At 49.9% G+C, this 18,504-nt stretch overlaps 1 protein-coding gene across 1 annotated transcript in view; it reads left to right on the forward strand.

Moving 5' to 3' along the window:
• The window catches only part of LOC119389391 (cGMP-dependent protein kinase, isozyme 1), a gene marked incomplete in the record, with an annotated part of 765,645 nt that overhangs the window by 282,844 nt on the left and 464,297 nt on the right, over nucleotides 1-18,504 (forward strand). Inside the window, 2 exon segments of the mRNA XM_049413534.1 lie at nucleotides 4,396-4,490; nucleotides 7,834-7,902. Of these exon segments, the coding sequence (XP_049269491.1) occupies nucleotides 4,396-4,490; nucleotides 7,834-7,902 (164 nt within the window).

Genomic DNA, 18,504 nt, shown 5'->3' on the forward strand with positions numbered 1-18,504 from the left:
AATGTCATACTCATCGTACTCGCTCACGTTCACGACATGTGTCCTAGCACTTGCTTCTTGGGTTCACCCGCGCCACTGGCAATTGCCATGGGTTGCAACTCATTCATGCTTACACCGACTTCTACATGCATTCATGAGTACTCATAGGCATGACGAGTATTCATACGCAGTTTTCACTCATAGGCACCCATGGTAATACTCACGTCTACTCTCACTCGCAGGTATTCACTCGCGTTCAGACTCACTTCTCACACTCATAGGCACTCAAGCTCGTGGCCACGCACTGCTGCGCATATTCATGTCCATTCGTACTCATCGGTACCAAGAGGCGTTCATACCCACGCCCACTCATATTCACGAGTACTCACTCACGCTTCCACTGATCCGTACTTGCTTACGTTCATACTCCCATCTATTTGCACTCGTCGGTGCTCACTCACGTTCATACTCACGCCTACTCACACTTATTGGCACTCACGTTCATATTCACGCCTACTCCCACTCATGAGTACTCACTCATGTTCATACTCATGCCTACTCACACTCACTGGTACTCACTCACGTTCAAACTCACGGCTACTCAAACACATCGGTACTCATTCTGATCGAACTGCGCAGTGGGACGAGACACGAAGTGAGAGGCAAGACTAACAATTGAGTTTATTGAACCATGAAACCAGCCTATTTACCAGCCTCAGCCCATATGACACGTCCCCCTAGGGGCTAACAAAGGAACCGCTAAAAGCCACGAGCAAAGCGCGTTAAGGAGTTATCAATGAAACAGCTGAAAAGCTATCATAAAGACACGTGACAGGCTATAAAAACATAACAAACAACATAAACACACCAAGTGCATGAGAACGATTGTGCGCACGTGGAAAAAACCGCGTAGACTGAGGTGGCTACGTGCACGTGGAGCAGAGATATGCGTACTCTTTGTCAGTAAGAATAATCGACGGGTGGCTGATGCATCCCTCCCCTTTCCTCCTGATATGGAGCGCCTCGATAATTCTGCGGCCTATTAACTTCTTTTCTTTCGACGAAACTGTCGCGTCTTTGCAAACTGCCTGACATCTGCACTGCCGGCAGTGCGCTGGTAAATGCAAAGCTAGGGCGCTCGGCAGCAATCACTCGTGCTCCCTTAGTCGCATGTTAATGCATCTTGCGCTCTATCCTATATACGATTTCCCGCACGTTAATGGCACCTGATACACCACACCGACCTCGCAAAGGTACATACTTATTCCTGTGGTGAGCTGCGCCATCACTTTGACACGACTCACTCGTGCCTTCTTTCCTCTTACTAACCATGTTGCACATTTTAGAAAGTTTAGCAGGCGCGGAAAAAACTACGTTAACCCCATATTTGTTCCCCATCTTTTTTAAATCATGGGAAGGGCTGTGAACATACGGAACAATGGCGAACTTATCCACCTCTTTCGACTTTCCGCTGGCATTCTGTCGCATGCCTTTTCTTTTACCACGCGGGCGAGCTTGCCGCAAACTGTGTCCATCTGGTGGCTCGGATACGCAGCGTTCCTTAGCCTTTCCTGGTTGTCTGGTTATCTTCAAAAGCACCCGGCGCCATTATGTGTTGGGGATCTGTCCAGAATCCCGGATTCGCGGTGCTTGGTGAAATTCCTGAGAGAAAGTAATCCCGCAAGATTTGCAGCTGCCAGTATCGAGGTCGAAGATGTTTTCTATTTGCTACAACGTCAGGACGTTCTTCAGAGTGTCAGAACTTGCATCACGGAGTATAACCACGTAAGACGAAGTTGCTTGTCAGTAGAAGCTTTCTTGGAGCTTTTGAACCTTTATTTAGATTCAAATGCTTTCGGAGTGGCAGGTGAACTGTACGTGCAAAAAGCTGGCGTTCGCATTAGCTCCAGTGTGGCTCCAATACTGAGTGATATTTTTCTCAGCGGAGTGTATTGGGTAATTGAGCACTATGTGCCAGATACTGTTAAAATATTTCGCTATGTTGACAATTACTTCGTGCTCTTAGGGAGACGAAATTTCGAAGAGACAGCTAAGTGTGTCCTTGGACTGTTCAGCACGCATGGCTGAGGTTGGTTTGAGGTTTACGCTTCAATTTTGGAATGAATTTAGGTTGCAATTTTTGAATCTCCAATTAGAATTTAGGTCAGATAATGTCTGTTGGTGCTACCAGCCAAGAGCTTGACGACCCCTACTTAATTATGCGGCCAGCCAGTCGAAGGTGATTAAAATGGGGATCGCTTTCAGTGCTTTGTGAGCAGCGCCCGAAAAATCCTGCGTCTACAAGATGACGCGAAGCTTCGAAAAGCAAGTGGAAAGGCTGAGGAACGCTGGGTATGAGCTGCCTGACAATGGAGTCCTGCAGTTTATAGATCTAAAACTAATTCTTGATGACAATCATGTATGCTGGAGTTTTTCGCCATGTGCGAAGAAAGGCCTTTTAGCCTCTGGATCGGCCCACTCAAAAACTGTGAAGAGGGGCATTGCAATGCTTTCCCTAGGGTCTGCACTTCTGAAGTCCCGTCTGCATATTTTGCAGTCTAGTTTTAATGTTTGAAGGCCGCCGGGTTCCCTCGCTTGATGTTGTTTGCGGTTGCGGAATGCCTTATACAGAAGGTCAAAAATGGCACGGCTGAAGCACGAAAGGAAAAAGAACGGCCGGAGGTGGTTCCTTATGTAGATAAGCTTACGCACAACCTAAAAAAGTTTGCGAGTCGGCATAAAGTACCGCTGGTATTCGCCGCCCCAAACAATCTGGCCAAGTTGTGCCTTCGCATTAGAGGAAGCCATGCTCAACAGCCGAAAGGCTGCATGCTCGGCCGTTCACCAAATGTGCCCTTGAAGTGCTTTATGAAATGCCCCTAATGCGCGGAAAGAGCTATGTTGGCCAGCCGCGACGCTGGGTCAATCATCGAGCTAGGGAACACGATCTCACTGTAAGAAATAAAGACTGCGCGCATTTAAGCGCGCATGTGACATCATGTGGATGCATACCACGCTTCACGCAGATTGGGATCTTGGGAAAAAGCAAGAGCAAGGTAGCACGGGAAATTTCGGAGGCGTTTTTTATACAGAAACGAGGTAGTAATTGCGTAAGCGAAACTTCAATCAAAACGTGCGAGTCGGAAGTGCGGTATCTGGAATGGTTCCTATGGTGTGGTTAGGTATATGATCGATCGAGCAGGTTGCGCACGCGTTGGCGAGAAGTGCATTTATATTAGCCTGTATTCCTCAAGGAATAAACAGCTGTCTATGGTCGCTGAATAGTTCTTCTAGAGTTGTCTATGTGTTTCTTTGTATCTCAATATGGTCGTGATTTTGGCGCGAAATTCACTACTGAATTCAGACATGCACCAAATAGCCCAACAGCGAGTACTACACTCATGAGTACTCGTTCATACTCACGCCTACTCACATTCACGAGTACTCACTCATAGGCTCATCCCTTTCGAATGTGTGTGAGTGTGTGAGTGAACTCATGAGTGAGCATGCCGAGCTATGGTTCCACTACGCAACTGCGGTGAAATGCAGAGAGTGTAATCCCGTCGATCGACACAAACCGCACCCATTAAGAGAGCGTGCAGAATGGGGTGCGTAGATTACGTGACTCAGCGATTTACGACAGCTCGAATAGACACGCCGTTACGGTAGACTCTTCTTTCGACAGGTATCTGTTTCTCGCCAAAGCAGTCTGCGGTTTACAGGTGCCCCAATTATTTTCTATTGACAAATTTGTGACGGCTGACATGGTGTATTTCCCCCTTTTTCAACAATGTCAGCTGTATTAGCAAATTACCCACAATGCCAGTAAACTCCCTCCTTATGAGGGAGCACGATTTATAACCCCGGAAAACACGCAAAAATGAAAAACGAGTGCCGGCGACTCCATTTCAGTTTCCGCGCGAAATCGCCCTTCGTAACTTTCGACAGCGTTTGATGAGGCCTGAATGATTGCCTGTGGGAAGTAGGAACTGCGTTGTGTTTAGAGGAACAAATCACAAAACTCATCAACGTGTGAGGCCACATGCTGAGCCAAAGCAATAAGCCGCATTACGAGAAACTAATCTGCAACCAGTGACTTCACACTGAGTTACCAGTGCGCACATGTAGCGCAAAATTAAAGGAAAATAAGAGAAGTTTATTGTTTTCGAACGTGAAGTAGTAATCAATGTTTTTAAAACAGAAACATACGTATCGTGGATGTAGAACTTATGAAGCAGAACTTACCAGTTTCATCTCATTCGTTACTTCTTTTCACTTTAATGATGATTAAAGAAATATTTTGATTGTGCTTGTCCGCAAATCTTTTCTGTTAAGGCAACCGCACTATGCGCCGCTACATTGCTTTTGTTGGGGAGGCTGACTTCTTTTCGCACGGCGGCTCATTCCGTGTGTCAGGTGAAGGTCACGCAGCGGATCGAAGGTACGAACCAGGAGGAGCAGATCCGTGTCCTTGGCCGAGGAGACTACTTCGGCGAGCAAGCGCTGCTGAGGTGAGCTTGCCAACGTCACTCGGACCTTGAACTGAGCGAAAGCCTGCATGCTCTGCCTGCCGACCCCCATTTCAGATCAAGGAGGTGCCCCCCCCCCCCGAAAAAGATTTCTGGCTACGCCCCAGATTCGAGATGGTACGGATGGACAATATTCGTCTTAATTAAGAGGCCTAGCAACAGGTTCGACTCTCAAGAGCTAGAATGCACGTCTTTCAAGGATCTCCGCCTATGAAAACTGTTACAATTTTCCTTGTTTCCGCAGTCAGGTCAAGCTGCCGAAAAGGCTCGTGACAACGCATTGTATACGCATCTCTAAAAGATGCATTTTCCCAATTTGCATCTTACAGAATATTCCGCTGCAGCTGCAGCTGCAGGCTGGTGATTAACCAGGCTGACGTCTCCGCTGTATCCTTAATGTTTATATGCAGTTTCGCGTAGATGTCTATGTAGATCTTTTTTAAAGGTTTTGGCTCATTCCCACTTTGGGAGACTGACCAAGAATCGAATAATTCGTGGAATTTTATTGACGCTCTTCGTCGGCGACGCTGCTTCACCCGCTGCGCCTGAGGAGTAAACTGTTCTGTGAAAAACTGTTTCGGAAGTTGTTCTGTATTTTGGTTGAGGTTGTTATTCTGCAGGCGGACGGCTGTCATTGCCAAGTCCGCCTGCGATTGGATGTACGTATTTGAATCTGTATGACCCGATTGGCTCTGGTTAACGAGGGCATATAGTTGGTCCTTCTGTTTGACCTTGGGCGGAGTGGCGAGACGCGTCCGGAGGGCTCGCTAAGGAGCGCGAACTCTGCACAAGGAGAAAAGAATTAAGGCACGACACACGCAGCGCTACTAGCAACAACAATGTTTATTTTTCCAGACCCGATCACCCTATAGGCTTCCAAAGCAACGTAGAGAGGCGCCACTGCTCTTATCGCAACTGGGGGCATCTACGGCTACAACACTTCACTCCCGCTTGCGCGCACGCGCAGAGCTCTCAGATTGCATCTGTGGTGCATGACAATGTAACTATTGCTGACCAGCGGTGCTCTGGGCCGAATGAGGAGCGCATGCGCGCACATATCCTTGGCGCTGGCAAATCCGGCGACAAACCGCCTTTGTGGGCAGCGTCTGCCCCTAGTAAGGCATAGCTGAGCCGCGCAAGCGTCGCGCCCGAACTTGAGCCTGGGTTCCCTATTAGGAAAATGCAACAAGGATCACGTCGTGCTAACTAAACCCAGCGCGAGTGAGTCACCTATAAAACAGCATCATAACAAATGATAACAGCACAGAACCGGATGACAGCGTTTTAGCAGGAAACCTAACCCTTTAGTCGACAATGATACTGATGCCTTCCTAACGCAGTTATCACCAAGATCATCGATATGCTGAGCTTTTACGATGAGGCGGGTGATTTCGTCCTTATGACGACCCAAAATGCTAGTCCTGTTAATGTTTTACCGACTGAGTTTGGAGGGCGAGGAAACCGCAGCTTCTTAGTCTTGCTGTCGTGCTCTTTTAGCCGCACATTTACACAGCTGCTGGTCTGTCGAACGTTTCCCACAGGAAAGCATCATGCGACAAGCGACCAATGCCTTACATTCTATGAACTTGTGCTTGTACTTTATTCCAGGCTCTCGCTTTTCGGTTCTAGAAGGATTTGTTTTCAAACAGAGGCTTATGGGGAACTGAAAATACTACCATTATATTTTATCGTACGGCCACTTTCTTGATATATCAGACAGTTTATGGACATAAGGGATAACGGCTGTGTTCCTGTAGTCTGGAGCGGCACGGTTTGAGGGTCAGATGCATTCGATCGTGGTCGAATTTTCTTGATGTGCTTATCTGCTACTGAGACCAATACGTGATCTCGATAGCCGGCTCCTTTTAGGCGTGATGTCTGCTGCGAAAAACTGCGATTCATCAAAACATTCATCTAGTGATTCATCAAGTGAAACTGTGATTCGTCAAGACTGCAAGACTATTTTAACGCGTTATTGAGGCACATGCTAGTAATGCCTCTACTGACCAGTTAAAAGTGAAAGGCAAGAACTGCCTTATTAGCGCGAGGTGCGTAACACCAGCATAACCGGTAGTCAGAGCAGGTTAGCATGAGATCAAGGAATCTAATGCGCCCCGTGAACAGGCCATTCAACCGTGACTTGGACAGAGTTAAGACTATCGCGACAAACATTCAGCACTTCGGAGCTCTCTTTTAAAAAAACACTCAGATGAACGGTCAATAAAGGTGATAAAATCGTCCACGTATTGAAAAAAATTTCGTACATTAATTCCCTCGAGACGATTAGCCAAGCCTCTGTCAAGTTCAGCTAAAAATTGGTTACGTTATACGGGGGCTATACATGAGCCTATACAGACACCTCTTTTTCGCAATAACACAGAATTGTTCCATTGTATAAACGTCGAGTAAAATTTCAACAGACCTAGTAAAGCGTCACCTGAGCTTCAGTAGAAAACGCTGTTGCGCTGCGTGTGTGTCTCCTTAATTCTTTGGTCCTTGTGTCGAGCTCGCGTTACAACCAAGTGCTTCAATGACCCGCCAACATGCCCACTTTGCGGTGTCGTGCCGGAGTCTCCAAGGCAGCTGGTCGCAGCGAGTGCCGCTCAGATATGTCTTAGAGCTACATAACTTGTGGAAGTGTTTCGATGCTTCAGCCGGTTAATTAAAAGTCAAATAAGTTACTAAATCAGAGAAGTGTCTGTGAATATTCTGTGTGCTCGTCTAATCTCTCCAGTGCCGAACAAGTAGCGGCAATGTATCTGCGCTACAACACCTATCTTTCGATTGCTTGCATGGCTACAGAATCGCTGAAGGTCGTTCTAGCCAATAAAAAAAAAAGAAAGAAGGAAAGAGGCAGATAAGTGGTTGTGCGGTTTCCCTCCGCGAGGCACCGATCACATGTGATAAGCGTAAAGGGAGGCTTAGAAGCGCACATGCGGAGAGCACTCCCGTGTCAGGAAGATGGCGTAATACCACTCTCTGCGGCGCTTGCGGTGCTGCTGTCGCCAGTTCCTTTTCCCTCCTTTTTCTGTCCATCCCCCTTAGCATGTGTGTTGCGGTTCCTCACTCAAGCGACACTTGCCCTTTATTCCATCAAGAATAATAAAATACTGTTTGGATGACACGAGCCCTTTGCCTCACCGCGCATAATTGCTGTGCCCTTCACTGCACATTTACGCTTTATGTAAGGCGTCTAGCATGTAAATGTACCAGTGCCCCGGAATCCATCGTCTTTTTTTTTCCTTTTTGGAGCTGCTATAAGAGATAGCTAGGACAACGAAATGATGTTATTACAAAAAAAAAAAACGTTTCTCTTTTCCTTTAGAGAAGACAAGCGGACTGCAAACGTTGTCTCCCTGGAGCCGGGTGTCGAATGTCTGGCTCTGGACCGAGAGTAAGTGTTTCGCATTTCAATTTGAAGGTGTACAGTGTAAAACCAGATTCCGCAAAAAATGGAATTGCTGTGCCTGAAATCAGTCAAGTGGATGCTTATGCATATCGTTCAATAAAACTTGAAATTTGGGGACATGGTACATAGCTGATGGGAAATTTGTGCACAAAAAACAACAATGTTCACCAGAACGAGAGACACAGGACGGGCGCTACTTTCATCTAACCTTATTTGCGGCATTGCCAGCAAATATATGCATAACACACACATGCACAGAAAATCAAATGCATTGTCACAAACACGTTTTCACTTCAGTGAAAATGATCAAGATATTCAGTTTCTGCCTTCCAAAGCTTCACCGATGTGTCACTGACACACCTACCCCCTATCTTCCTGATATGGAACGCTTCCAGTAACTTTCGTGCCATCTAATCCCTACCTCTGCCCAGAATATTTATCTCATTTAGTTTCGGCTCACATGCCTCTCAACTCGCGCAATGCTCATCCAAATTAATATCCCCACTCTTAATAGCCCGTGAATGCTCCCCCGCCCGGTCATTATTACACCGACCCGACTGGCCTATATACGCCTTGCCGCAGGTCAAATGGTACTTGACGAAAGCCAGAAAAAGAACGGGACACGAGAAAGAGGCTGACACAAACACGGCTTCCAGCGGTGTTTGTCTCTGCCTCTTTCTCGTGTCCCGTTCTTTTGTGGGCTTTCGTCAAATATCATGAACCAACTGGCCCAGATCTCAGCTCTTCTGCAGGTCAAATGGATTTCATATGTAACCCCTGTACAACGGTTAACAAATTTTCTACCATTTTTTTCTGGCAACCACTTTTTTCCCATCATGAGAAACACGCGAGCACAAGTGGGCGAGCTTCTTCGGAACGGAGAACACTAATGGCACCTTATGACGGTTCGCCACCTTTTGGCATGGTGCGCAACCTTATGTACGTACGAAACAACACGCTTGACCGTGCTCTTTTCTGGGGTGCTTACATTTCCGAATACAGATGCTTGGTTTTTTGCGACAGGGCCTCAGCCACAGACAAAATTTCTGCACATGAGTAGCCAGCCGACAACAACCGGCTCACTTGCTTAATAAAGCTATATAGCATTGAGCGAGGACAAGATTTCGTTAATCTGGACCCCTAACAAAATTAAGCTGCAGCACTCTTGACCGTCTCTGAGTGAGGCGAATGATAGGGCAATAACTCTTTCTGGGCCCGCGGAGCGTACTCCCAGCAAATATGGCCACGCCCTAGCGTAATATTAATGTCGAAAACCTGCAACGAACGCTGTAACGTCAGCTCGTGAGTGAAAACTAAACCCTTCCCATTCTGCTGAAAGATGTCCAAAATTCTACCAACACATTCAGGGTACGTCAAATCTGTTATTTTATTAACACAAATGAGGTAATCGTCCACGTACCAAAATACTTTTCGCACACCCATGCCAATCAAGCATTGTTGAAGAGAACGGTCTACAAAAGCTAAGAACAGGATACAAATGAACGGGGCTGCGCAGGATCCACAACAGGTCCCTTTCTTCTGACGGTGAAATTTGCCCTCAAATGAGACGAGTGTCGAACAAAGATAAAATTCAATAACACGCAGAAAGTTAGCAACAGATTTTGAAAATCAACCACACCACACTCCTCTATGACATACCGCAATAAAAAGATCTTCATGAGGCACAGAATAAAACAAATCCTCGATGTCAACAGAAAATAGGTATCCTGGCGACACTTTTGCTTCAAGAAACTTCACTACTTCGTAAGAGCTCTTAGTTGCGAAGGGGTCTACAACCTGCCGCGCACTTAAACGTTTCTGAAAGTACTTGCTCAGAACATGCTGGCATGCTCGGCTCTCCCTAACAACAGACCGGAAAGGCACTTTCAACTTATGTGTTTTAGATGCGAAGCATCTCTTCCTCGGGTGTATGTCCCGCGGTGGGCTAGTGCTCACTCACACTACGCATGCGCAACTCTCATCCTTCCCTCTCTCCAACAGCTGCGCGTTACTCTCTCCACGGGAAAGGAGGAAGGAGGCGAACCGGCCAAGCGGGTTTCCTCTGGGCTTCTGTCCGCAGGAGAGTCGGCGGGGGAGCAGGAGGGAGGCGCGGTGTGCTTGCAGGGGGGACGACGTCTGAGGCAGGGGTCACCCATGGCTGCTTGTCTCACTCTCCTGCTGTGGGGGTGCGAACGGGTATCTGTCCTGCTGTGTACAGCATTCCTCCCTGTTGCTGCTGCTTGCCGGCTGCAGAAGCTGGTTTTGAGGAGAGGGTTTCTGGCTCTCTGGGTGCCTTTGCGACGAGGCTGGCGGCAAGATGGCCGCGGTTGTCTGCTGGGCCGACTTTCCTGGCGAGTGCTGTCATGACGCTCGCCTGACCCTTCCTGGATTTGCCTGGCTGTGGTGCGTTCTTCGGGGCGGTCAGAGCCCTGGCGGCCTTTCGGGTGCGTGTGCGGTACTCATGCGCAACTATCCTCCTTCCCTCTCTCCAACAGTTGCGCGTTATTCTCTCCACTTCTCTACCAGCCCTTGCTTGCGCTTCTAGGGTGTGAAGATAGGTTTGCGAGATGCTTACCCTACGAGGCGACTGGCAAGGGAAGCGACGTTCTCCACTGCCGCAGCGAACAAAGACGCTACAGCCGGGTTCGTCGACTCCGGCATGGCGCAGAAAGGGCACTCGAGGCAGGATGTCAACAAACAACACGGGTTTATTAAACCAAGATGCAGCACAGTACGGCAGTCACGGGCTTGCAGGCCGTGAAGGGAACTCCGCAAGACCGATCGAGTACGCTTGCCAGCGGCGCTACGACTCTCACACAAAGGGCAGCAGTCGAGCACACGAACGAGAAGCCGCCTGCTAGAGCAGCGCGTCAACCTCTCGTGCCAGCCTGAGGGCATCTGACGGGGGCAAGCCCGCGCCAGACAGAAGCGAGCTCAAGGTTGAAGGGGGTTGTCAATGGCGGCCAATGAGGACAGGCTTTGGCAGTGACGTCAGCTAGCTTGGTGGCGTGAGCTTCGGTCAGGCATGTTCGGACGCGTAGCTCGTGCGGGGAAGACCAACGCACGGCTCGCAGCAAGCAAAAAGGCCAATGCTGGAGTGGGCGGACCAGCCGCCGAGGCGGCTGCCGAAGCTGCCAGGTGGGTAAGGCAGGATGGTGGTGGCAGCAGACCAGAAGGCAGGAACCAGGCCCCCGCAGGAAGGACCAGGGAACAGCAGGCCACAGGTTCAGCAACAGGCTGGCGGCACGGTTGAGCCAGATGCAGGGAGACGACCGGGCGATGCAGGAGTGCCCCCGGCATAGCCGGCTTGCCAAAAAGGCTGCCTGACTGACAGCACTGCCAAATAAAAGGGGGCAGAAGTGTTGAGATCTGGGCCAGTTGGTTCATGATACTTGACGAAAGCCAGCAAAATAACGGGACACGAGAAAAGGCAGACACACACACCGCTGGACTAACAACTGTGACTTTATTGAAGAAAAACATTCAACGAAGAAACCTCACAACGCATGTGCAGCACGTCTGTATCACCGACAACGTCACCTGGTGAAAGATTACGCAATCATCTTTCTTGCCATCGTTGTAACACACTAAATTCCTTGTCAATGAGGCAGATTGACGGTGCGCTTATACATCTATCTCCGCTTTTCCTAATGAAGTATGCCTCCATAATTTCCCTTTCTTCTTTACCCTTACCTCTTCCCAGATAAGTGACATTACTGAAAAGTGGGGTGCAACCGCATTCCCGACAGTGACGTGCAAGATTCACCCCATCATTCGAACTCAAAGAAGCGTGATGTTCACGCAACCTAGTATTAATACATCGGCCGGTTGGCCGATGTAAACCTTATCACAGGTCAACGGAATGTTGTACACAACACTTGTAGCACATTTCGTGAAACAACGCTCGTGTTTCGTAGTGCACACCGGATTGCTAGTCTTTCCACGAGCCACACGTGAGCATAGGCTAGCAAGTTTGCAGGGAGCTGAAAGAACAATGTTTACGCCCTGTCGCGCGGCAACCTTTTTGATATTATGGGAAACCTTATGTATGTAAGGTAGGATTTCAAACGGTTTCTCCCGAATGCGTTGTGCTGGCAGACCAGTGGTATCTTGCGGCCTCTTAATCTTTTGTAGCACAGATTCTGCCACCGCGTACAGCAGATCCCTTGGGTAACCAGCAGCTTCCAGCCTCTCGAACTGGTTGTCTAGGCTGGTCTTCATAGCGTGAGGGCAACTTTTTTTCAGAGCATTTAAAAAACAGTTTGAAATAATGCCTCTTTTAACAATCTTTGAATGTGGTGACCCAAACGGCAAAAGAGCTTTCTTACTTCTAGGCATAAAACACCAACAAAGATGGTCATCACCATGAAAAGTTAATTGAAGCTCTAAAAATCTGATGGACCGGTTGCATGGAAGTTCATGGGTGAAGCTAAGAGCGTCAGAAGAAGCCTCAAAAGCTTCCACGACCTGGTGTACAACCCCAGGTAAGGAGTCAGATGAAGACACTTTTAGAACAATGAGAAAATCATCGACGTATCTAAAGATACGGCACACACGTTCAAGATCTATCAAGCCCCGAAGCGAGTTGTCAAAACGAGCTAAAAATATATTGCACAGGACAGGAGCAACGTATGACCCTATGCAAATACCCCTTCTTTGCAAGAACATCGACCCCTTAAACTCTACAACCGTGGATGACAGATACATCGGGGGCGCTTGCCAGATTATGGCTTGGGCGACACATGAGGGTACTTTCGGCCAAGAGGGCCTTCTACCACTTCCGGACGTGTGTCGCCGCACCTTAGCGGTTATTCTCCATTCACTACCATGGTATGGAATAAAGTCCTGCTACCTGTTAGTGGGGGAAAGGTTGCTTAAGTGCGCTTCCAAAGGTTGTACCGGTGGCGTGACTTGGGGCCAGCCTTACGATTTTCCTGCGGTTGTGTGACCGCCTCCCCCTCTCCCAAGTCGCTGCTGCGGGCAACGAAAGGGTTTGGGGGCGGCTGATGAGCCCGGGGGCTTGCCCGCTCGAGCCTTCACGAATTGCCACACGTGGAGTGAAGAGCGTCACGTTTAATGCCTGGCCAGGTAGCAGAGCCGCACAACTTTTGGAAAGTCTTACGGCCACTCGCATGTCTGGCCATCCGCGAGTCGTGAGAATAGCCAAGGGTGACTTTCCTTAGACCGCGGGGTACCCCCACCTTGAAATACTCCTTGGGAGCTTCTTCAGGTGGGATGCGTAGCGCAGGAGAACTCCGCCAGCGAAAAACAGATGCAAATCCAACGTGCCCGCAGCAATGCCAGCCTGCGTAAACGGCACACGGCGCCGACAGCAATACCAGACTGTCAATACGCGCCCGCTCCTTGGGAGCATGGCTCTTGGAGCACGAAACGGATCGCAGTGCTGTGCCTTTGGTAGCACTTCTCTGCTTAAGAGGATAGTGGCTGAAGTGACGTACTCCACCCGAGGTGATCGACTCGAAAGTCAATTCACCGTCGGGGTTCGCTCATTTCGACCCATTGGAGCCCGAGGCCCCGGAGTTTAGTCGGCGCGATTACTCTCGGCAGTGGCGGACATAAGTGTCACACGCCGAAACGGGGGCACGCGACAAGGCGTGAGCCACGACGTTTAAACTCCCTTTCCTGTAGTGCAAAACAAAGTTGTATCGCTGCAAAGTCAACGCCCAGCGCGCGAGGCGGCCCGAGGGCTCGTGCAAGCGCTTAAGCCAGACGAGCGCCATGGGGTCCGTTTCTCCACCAATGGCACTCCGTTGACATAGCAGTCAAACTTTCGGCGAGCGAAATCTCGAGTGGCGTCCCGTACTGAAAGGCAGCGGTAGCCACTACGAGGGTTGCAAATGGTTGTAGGTCGCCGGAAGGGACGACGCTGTAGCCACCGCTTGGGAAGTCATTCACGATACACGTGCGCGCGAGAAAGACGCGACCGAGAATCACGGGCAGCGAAACAACAGGGAGATGCACAAAGCGCTGTCGGTGCGCGCGATTCTCCCAGCGCACAACCAACCGCGAAGCGCCGCACGAAACAGCGGTTCTGCTCGCGAGATAGAAGGCAATGTTTTGCCTGGAGATGTGCCGCAGTTGTGTGCAGCGGCTCCGAGGCAGGCGCCGCCGTTCAAGGGTCGCGCGCCTGTTCTCCACGATGCACGCCAGACCCAAAGGGGCCAATAAACGGCACAGAGAAGAGTAGTGTTTCCGCACCGACGCAACCAACGGATGCATGATGCCTCACGCGAAGGGCAAACGAATCGACAGCGGAGCACGGTGGCTCACATTTGCCGAAAACGTTGCCCAAGCGCGCATGAGGTAAATGATCGTCGGAAAGCGCGGCGACAGCGTCGCCTATGCGAGCAGGCTCGCGGACGACATTGTCAACCCTTTACGCTCGTGACAACGATGGGCCAGCGATGGGTCACTCAGCTGTGCTGCTAACAAGGGAAGGCCAGCGAGCGGAGACGACGCATTGGAGGGGCCCGAAAGCACGTGCTCCGCGTGTGTCTCGATTAGCTGAGAAAACCCGAAACTGGCTAGGCTAGGACTGATGTACACATTCGAGCGGTCATCACCAAAGGAGGCCCGAAAGACGGGATCTCTCTCGGTGGCCGAACGCCGAGGGCCGCCAAGGCGAGCTTACCTCGTGCTGCCGGCGTCGTCCGCATCGAACGAGATCAAGTCCGTCGCCACGGGATCAAGCAGGAACGAGCGCCTCGAGGGGGACTGCTCTGATGCCATGCCGAAGCCAAGTTGGGCGCCAGTTATGTGGAGATAGGTTTGCGAAACGCTTACCCTACGACTGCCGCAGCGAACAAAGACGCTACAGCCGGGTTCGTCGACTCCGGCACGGCAAAGAAAGGGCACTCGAGGCAGGATGTCAACAGACAACACGAGTTTATTAACCCAAGATGCAGCACAGTACGACAGTCACGGGCTTGCAGGCCGTGAAGGGAACTCCGCAAGACCGATCGAGTACGCTTGCCAGCGGCGCTACGACTCTCACACAAAGGGCAGCAGTCGAGCACACGAACGAGAAGCCGCCTGCTAGAGCAGCGCGTCAACCTCTCGTGCCAGCTTGAGAACATCTGGTGGTGGTGGTAGTGGTTTGAAGAGGAAAAGGCGCCTAATTTCTGCAGCCCGGTCGGGAGCACGGCGCAGCGCCTGCGGGATAGGGAGATGGGATGACAGTGGATCAAACAGAAAAGGTTAGAGGTGAAAGCCCGCGCCAGACAGAAGCGAACTCAAGGGAGAAGGGGGTTGTCATTGGCGGCCAATGAGGACAGGCGTTGGCAGTGACGTAAGCTAGCTTGGTGGCGTGAGCTTCGGTCAGGCATGTTCGGACGCGTAGCGGGGAAGACCAACGCATGGCTCGCACCGAGCAAAAAGGCCTGGCGGCGTAGCCACGGTAGCCATGTCGCTGATTAACGGCCGTTCCCGGCGCTCGAGCCGCGCGTGGCCACCACACGCGCTAGGTGGGAAACGAGGCGCCAAAGGGGAGGGCGCGCTCGGTTCCCACAAGGGGTATTAAGACGGGGGACACACATTGGAGGATAAAAGCGGAGCCAAGTGACGTCAGCTCGCGAGGAGAAGTCTCCACAAATGTCCCCCACTCACACGGACGAGGCGAACGGAGGGGGATACCAGTGTTACTAGACCACTCTGGTGGCTTGTACCACCCGTTTGACGAGCTGCTGGCGATGAGCTGCAGACGACCGTGCAGCTGCAGACTGGACACCCACTGCCGCTCTCTGCAGGAGCAAGTACAACAATGTGGCCAAACAAGAGCCCGACATTCCGCCGTATCCGCCACCGCCGGGGGATCGTTTGTCCTGTCGGGGAAAAGGCCCCGTCTCCTCCGAGGAGTCACGGGGGGGTAGCGCCCACTCACTAATCCTTCATAGCTGGTCGAGGTAAACAGCGCAATAGACGAAGACAGAGTAAAGGAGGCACACAACACGAGCGCTGTGTTGTGTCAGCGCTCGTGTTGTGTCCCTCCTTTACTCTGTCTTCGTCTGTTGCGCTGTTTACCTCGACTAGCTATGAATCGTTACCAACTTGCCCAGTTTTCAATTCTACTCACTAATCCGTGACGACGTGGTCACGTGATTCGCAATCCCCCCGTGTTCCCCGCCGATTTCTCCCTCGTGTGAATACCCCTTCTCCTGCGTTCTCGCTTCTGCTCTCGCGGCGCAAGCGCTACTCTCCTCCTCTAAGCGGGCAGAGCGGAGCGCGAATTTCAAGATCCACGCACTGCACCAAGATCCCCTCATGGTTCACTTCAGCGACCACAAAGCCACCCTCATCGAAGCAAAGTGCACACCTCAAGTACTATACGATGCTCAATAAAGACCTTCGTTAACCGTTTCATCTTCGTCTACAACGTTAATAACACCGTTAATAACGATCTGAGGTCGATAGCATGCCCAACGAGCGCAAACGGAACGCGATCGTGCGAGTGCTCCGGCTTCGCATCGCCTCATGGTACCCTTTAGCGGGAGATGGTGTACTTTTTTTGCCGTATAAAAACACATTCAGGGCATTACACTGAGCATCAACAATGACACCTGTTCACTTTCAAGTCCTTGCACAAAGCCCTCGCCTTGCCCTTCATTCTGGTCTCACTGGCACGAAGCTCTTAGGCATTGCTTCATTCGCTCTCCTGTGGTACTCATTCTTGGCAGTCACCATGAACCATCCTTGTTTGCCCGACAGGAGCCAACGCAGCTGATTCTGTTGAAAGAGGCCACCACCTTTCCAAGCGCATGTGTGGTTTCTGCATATATTTGCTGGCAAAGCCGCAAATAAGGTTCGATGAAAGTAGCGCGCGTCCTGTCTCTCTCGTTCTGGTGAATTGTCTTGTTTTTTGCGCACAAAATTTCCCATCAGTTATGCATGTGTATATACTTACGGCACACTTTCTGACACGTATTAGAAACCTACGTTAGAAAAAAACGTATTCCGAATGGACACACAAGACACGCCACAGGTTAGAGGTTCAGTGCATTGCGCTAGCTCACTGGACATAAAAGCAGTCAGTGTCCGTGCTGCATACGTGTCAATGTGACAAATAAAGGGCCTAAATGCAAGCTTCTGCGGCATTAGATTTTATTACACTGCGTTGTTGGTTCGTATATCTTGTGCCTGGGTGTATTGCCACTTGACCATTGTCTATCAGCTTGTAGAGTAATCGTGAAGCATAAGAACATAACATTCAGAAACATGTGCGAGAAGAAAAAATGAGCAAAGGAGACTGTTTCTTCGAAACGTAGCGCCTTTCGCTGCTGGCCGCTTTGAGAGACAGCGTATTAGTTTGTGATAAGCTACGCATGCGCATCCTCGATGCTTGTGTACAAGGAGTTTGGCCAAAATTTGGAGGACGCTTGAGCCCCGTGGGCATCGCCTTCTCATCTGCTAGCCTGGCTTCGGTTCCAAGTAGGTGCCTCAGTCGTGCCGCAACGAAGCGAATCGTAACATTGGCCGTTTCGAACTATCATGGAATGCCTACTGCAAGTATAGTGGCTGAATGGCCACTACGCCATCATTCTTCCTTTTGCGAATCAGCGAAGGGCCCACTACGCATCCGCAAGGCAACATGCGAACCTACGCAGCCGCTCACATTGTTGATGCTTTTGCTTCTGCTGATACTTCAGTGTCTGAGCGCTTTGTAATGGGCGTCTTTTAAAACACCCACTCGTTGCGCAATTCGCATGTTTTGACGCATGGCGCGATTCTACGCTTCTGCCACACAATATTACAAACGTTAAGGAGACACCTCCCACTACAATATATTCATATTGTGCTTTTTTTATTTTGTTTCAAGCAATGGCGTGGCTCTGTTTTAGAATACCTGCTTGCCACGCAGAAGGCTTGGGTTCGATTCTCACTGGAACTAAAGATTTTTGTTATATAAATTATCTGCACCTTTGTCAATTTTTGGCTCACTACCAACGAAGCTGACACCGACGTCGGAATTTCTGTGAAACGAGCTCTTTAACGATATCACGGTAAAATATTATACTTTTCCTGAAGGTTACATTGTCATAATTGGTACGCTCAAGCTCATTATCTTCGCCCGTGGATTTCGGTTCTTCGTAGAAATGCACCATTACGTGTTCTGTCGGCGTAAAGGACGAATCAGCTTTTTATACAGTTGAACGTCTTTATAATCAAGTGCTAAATAAGGACCTTCGGAATATACTATGCAATGACGTCGTTGAAATCGCTTATATTTTTGTTCGTACTGTTGTGGCCAAGAAACACAGAATAAGACAGAAAAAGGAGTGGAAAATAGCAAAAACGGTGGTGAGTTCCCGCTTCTGCCCTTCGCCTATTTTTAAACGTCGCTGGAGCCAACGCTTCGGCATTTATCGAAACATTAGCTCCAGTGACAATCCGCGCTTCTTTTATTTTTTCGTCTCTTCAAGCATCCACTTTCCCCTGAACGTCTGTCTCTTGTGGCGTGTTGTGTATTTTGTGGCCAAAACAGCGCGGTACAAACAAAAACTCACAGGCTCCCTTATACATTCGACTAAGAGGACTCAAAGGCGAAATCTGTTTTCTAGGGTAAGTCTGGGC

The sequence above is a fragment of the Rhipicephalus sanguineus genome, chromosome 1 (assembly GCF_013339695.2).
Source record: "Rhipicephalus sanguineus isolate Rsan-2018 chromosome 1, BIME_Rsan_1.4, whole genome shotgun sequence".
NCBI classification, from domain to species: domain Eukaryota; kingdom Metazoa; phylum Arthropoda; class Arachnida; order Ixodida; family Ixodidae; genus Rhipicephalus; species Rhipicephalus sanguineus.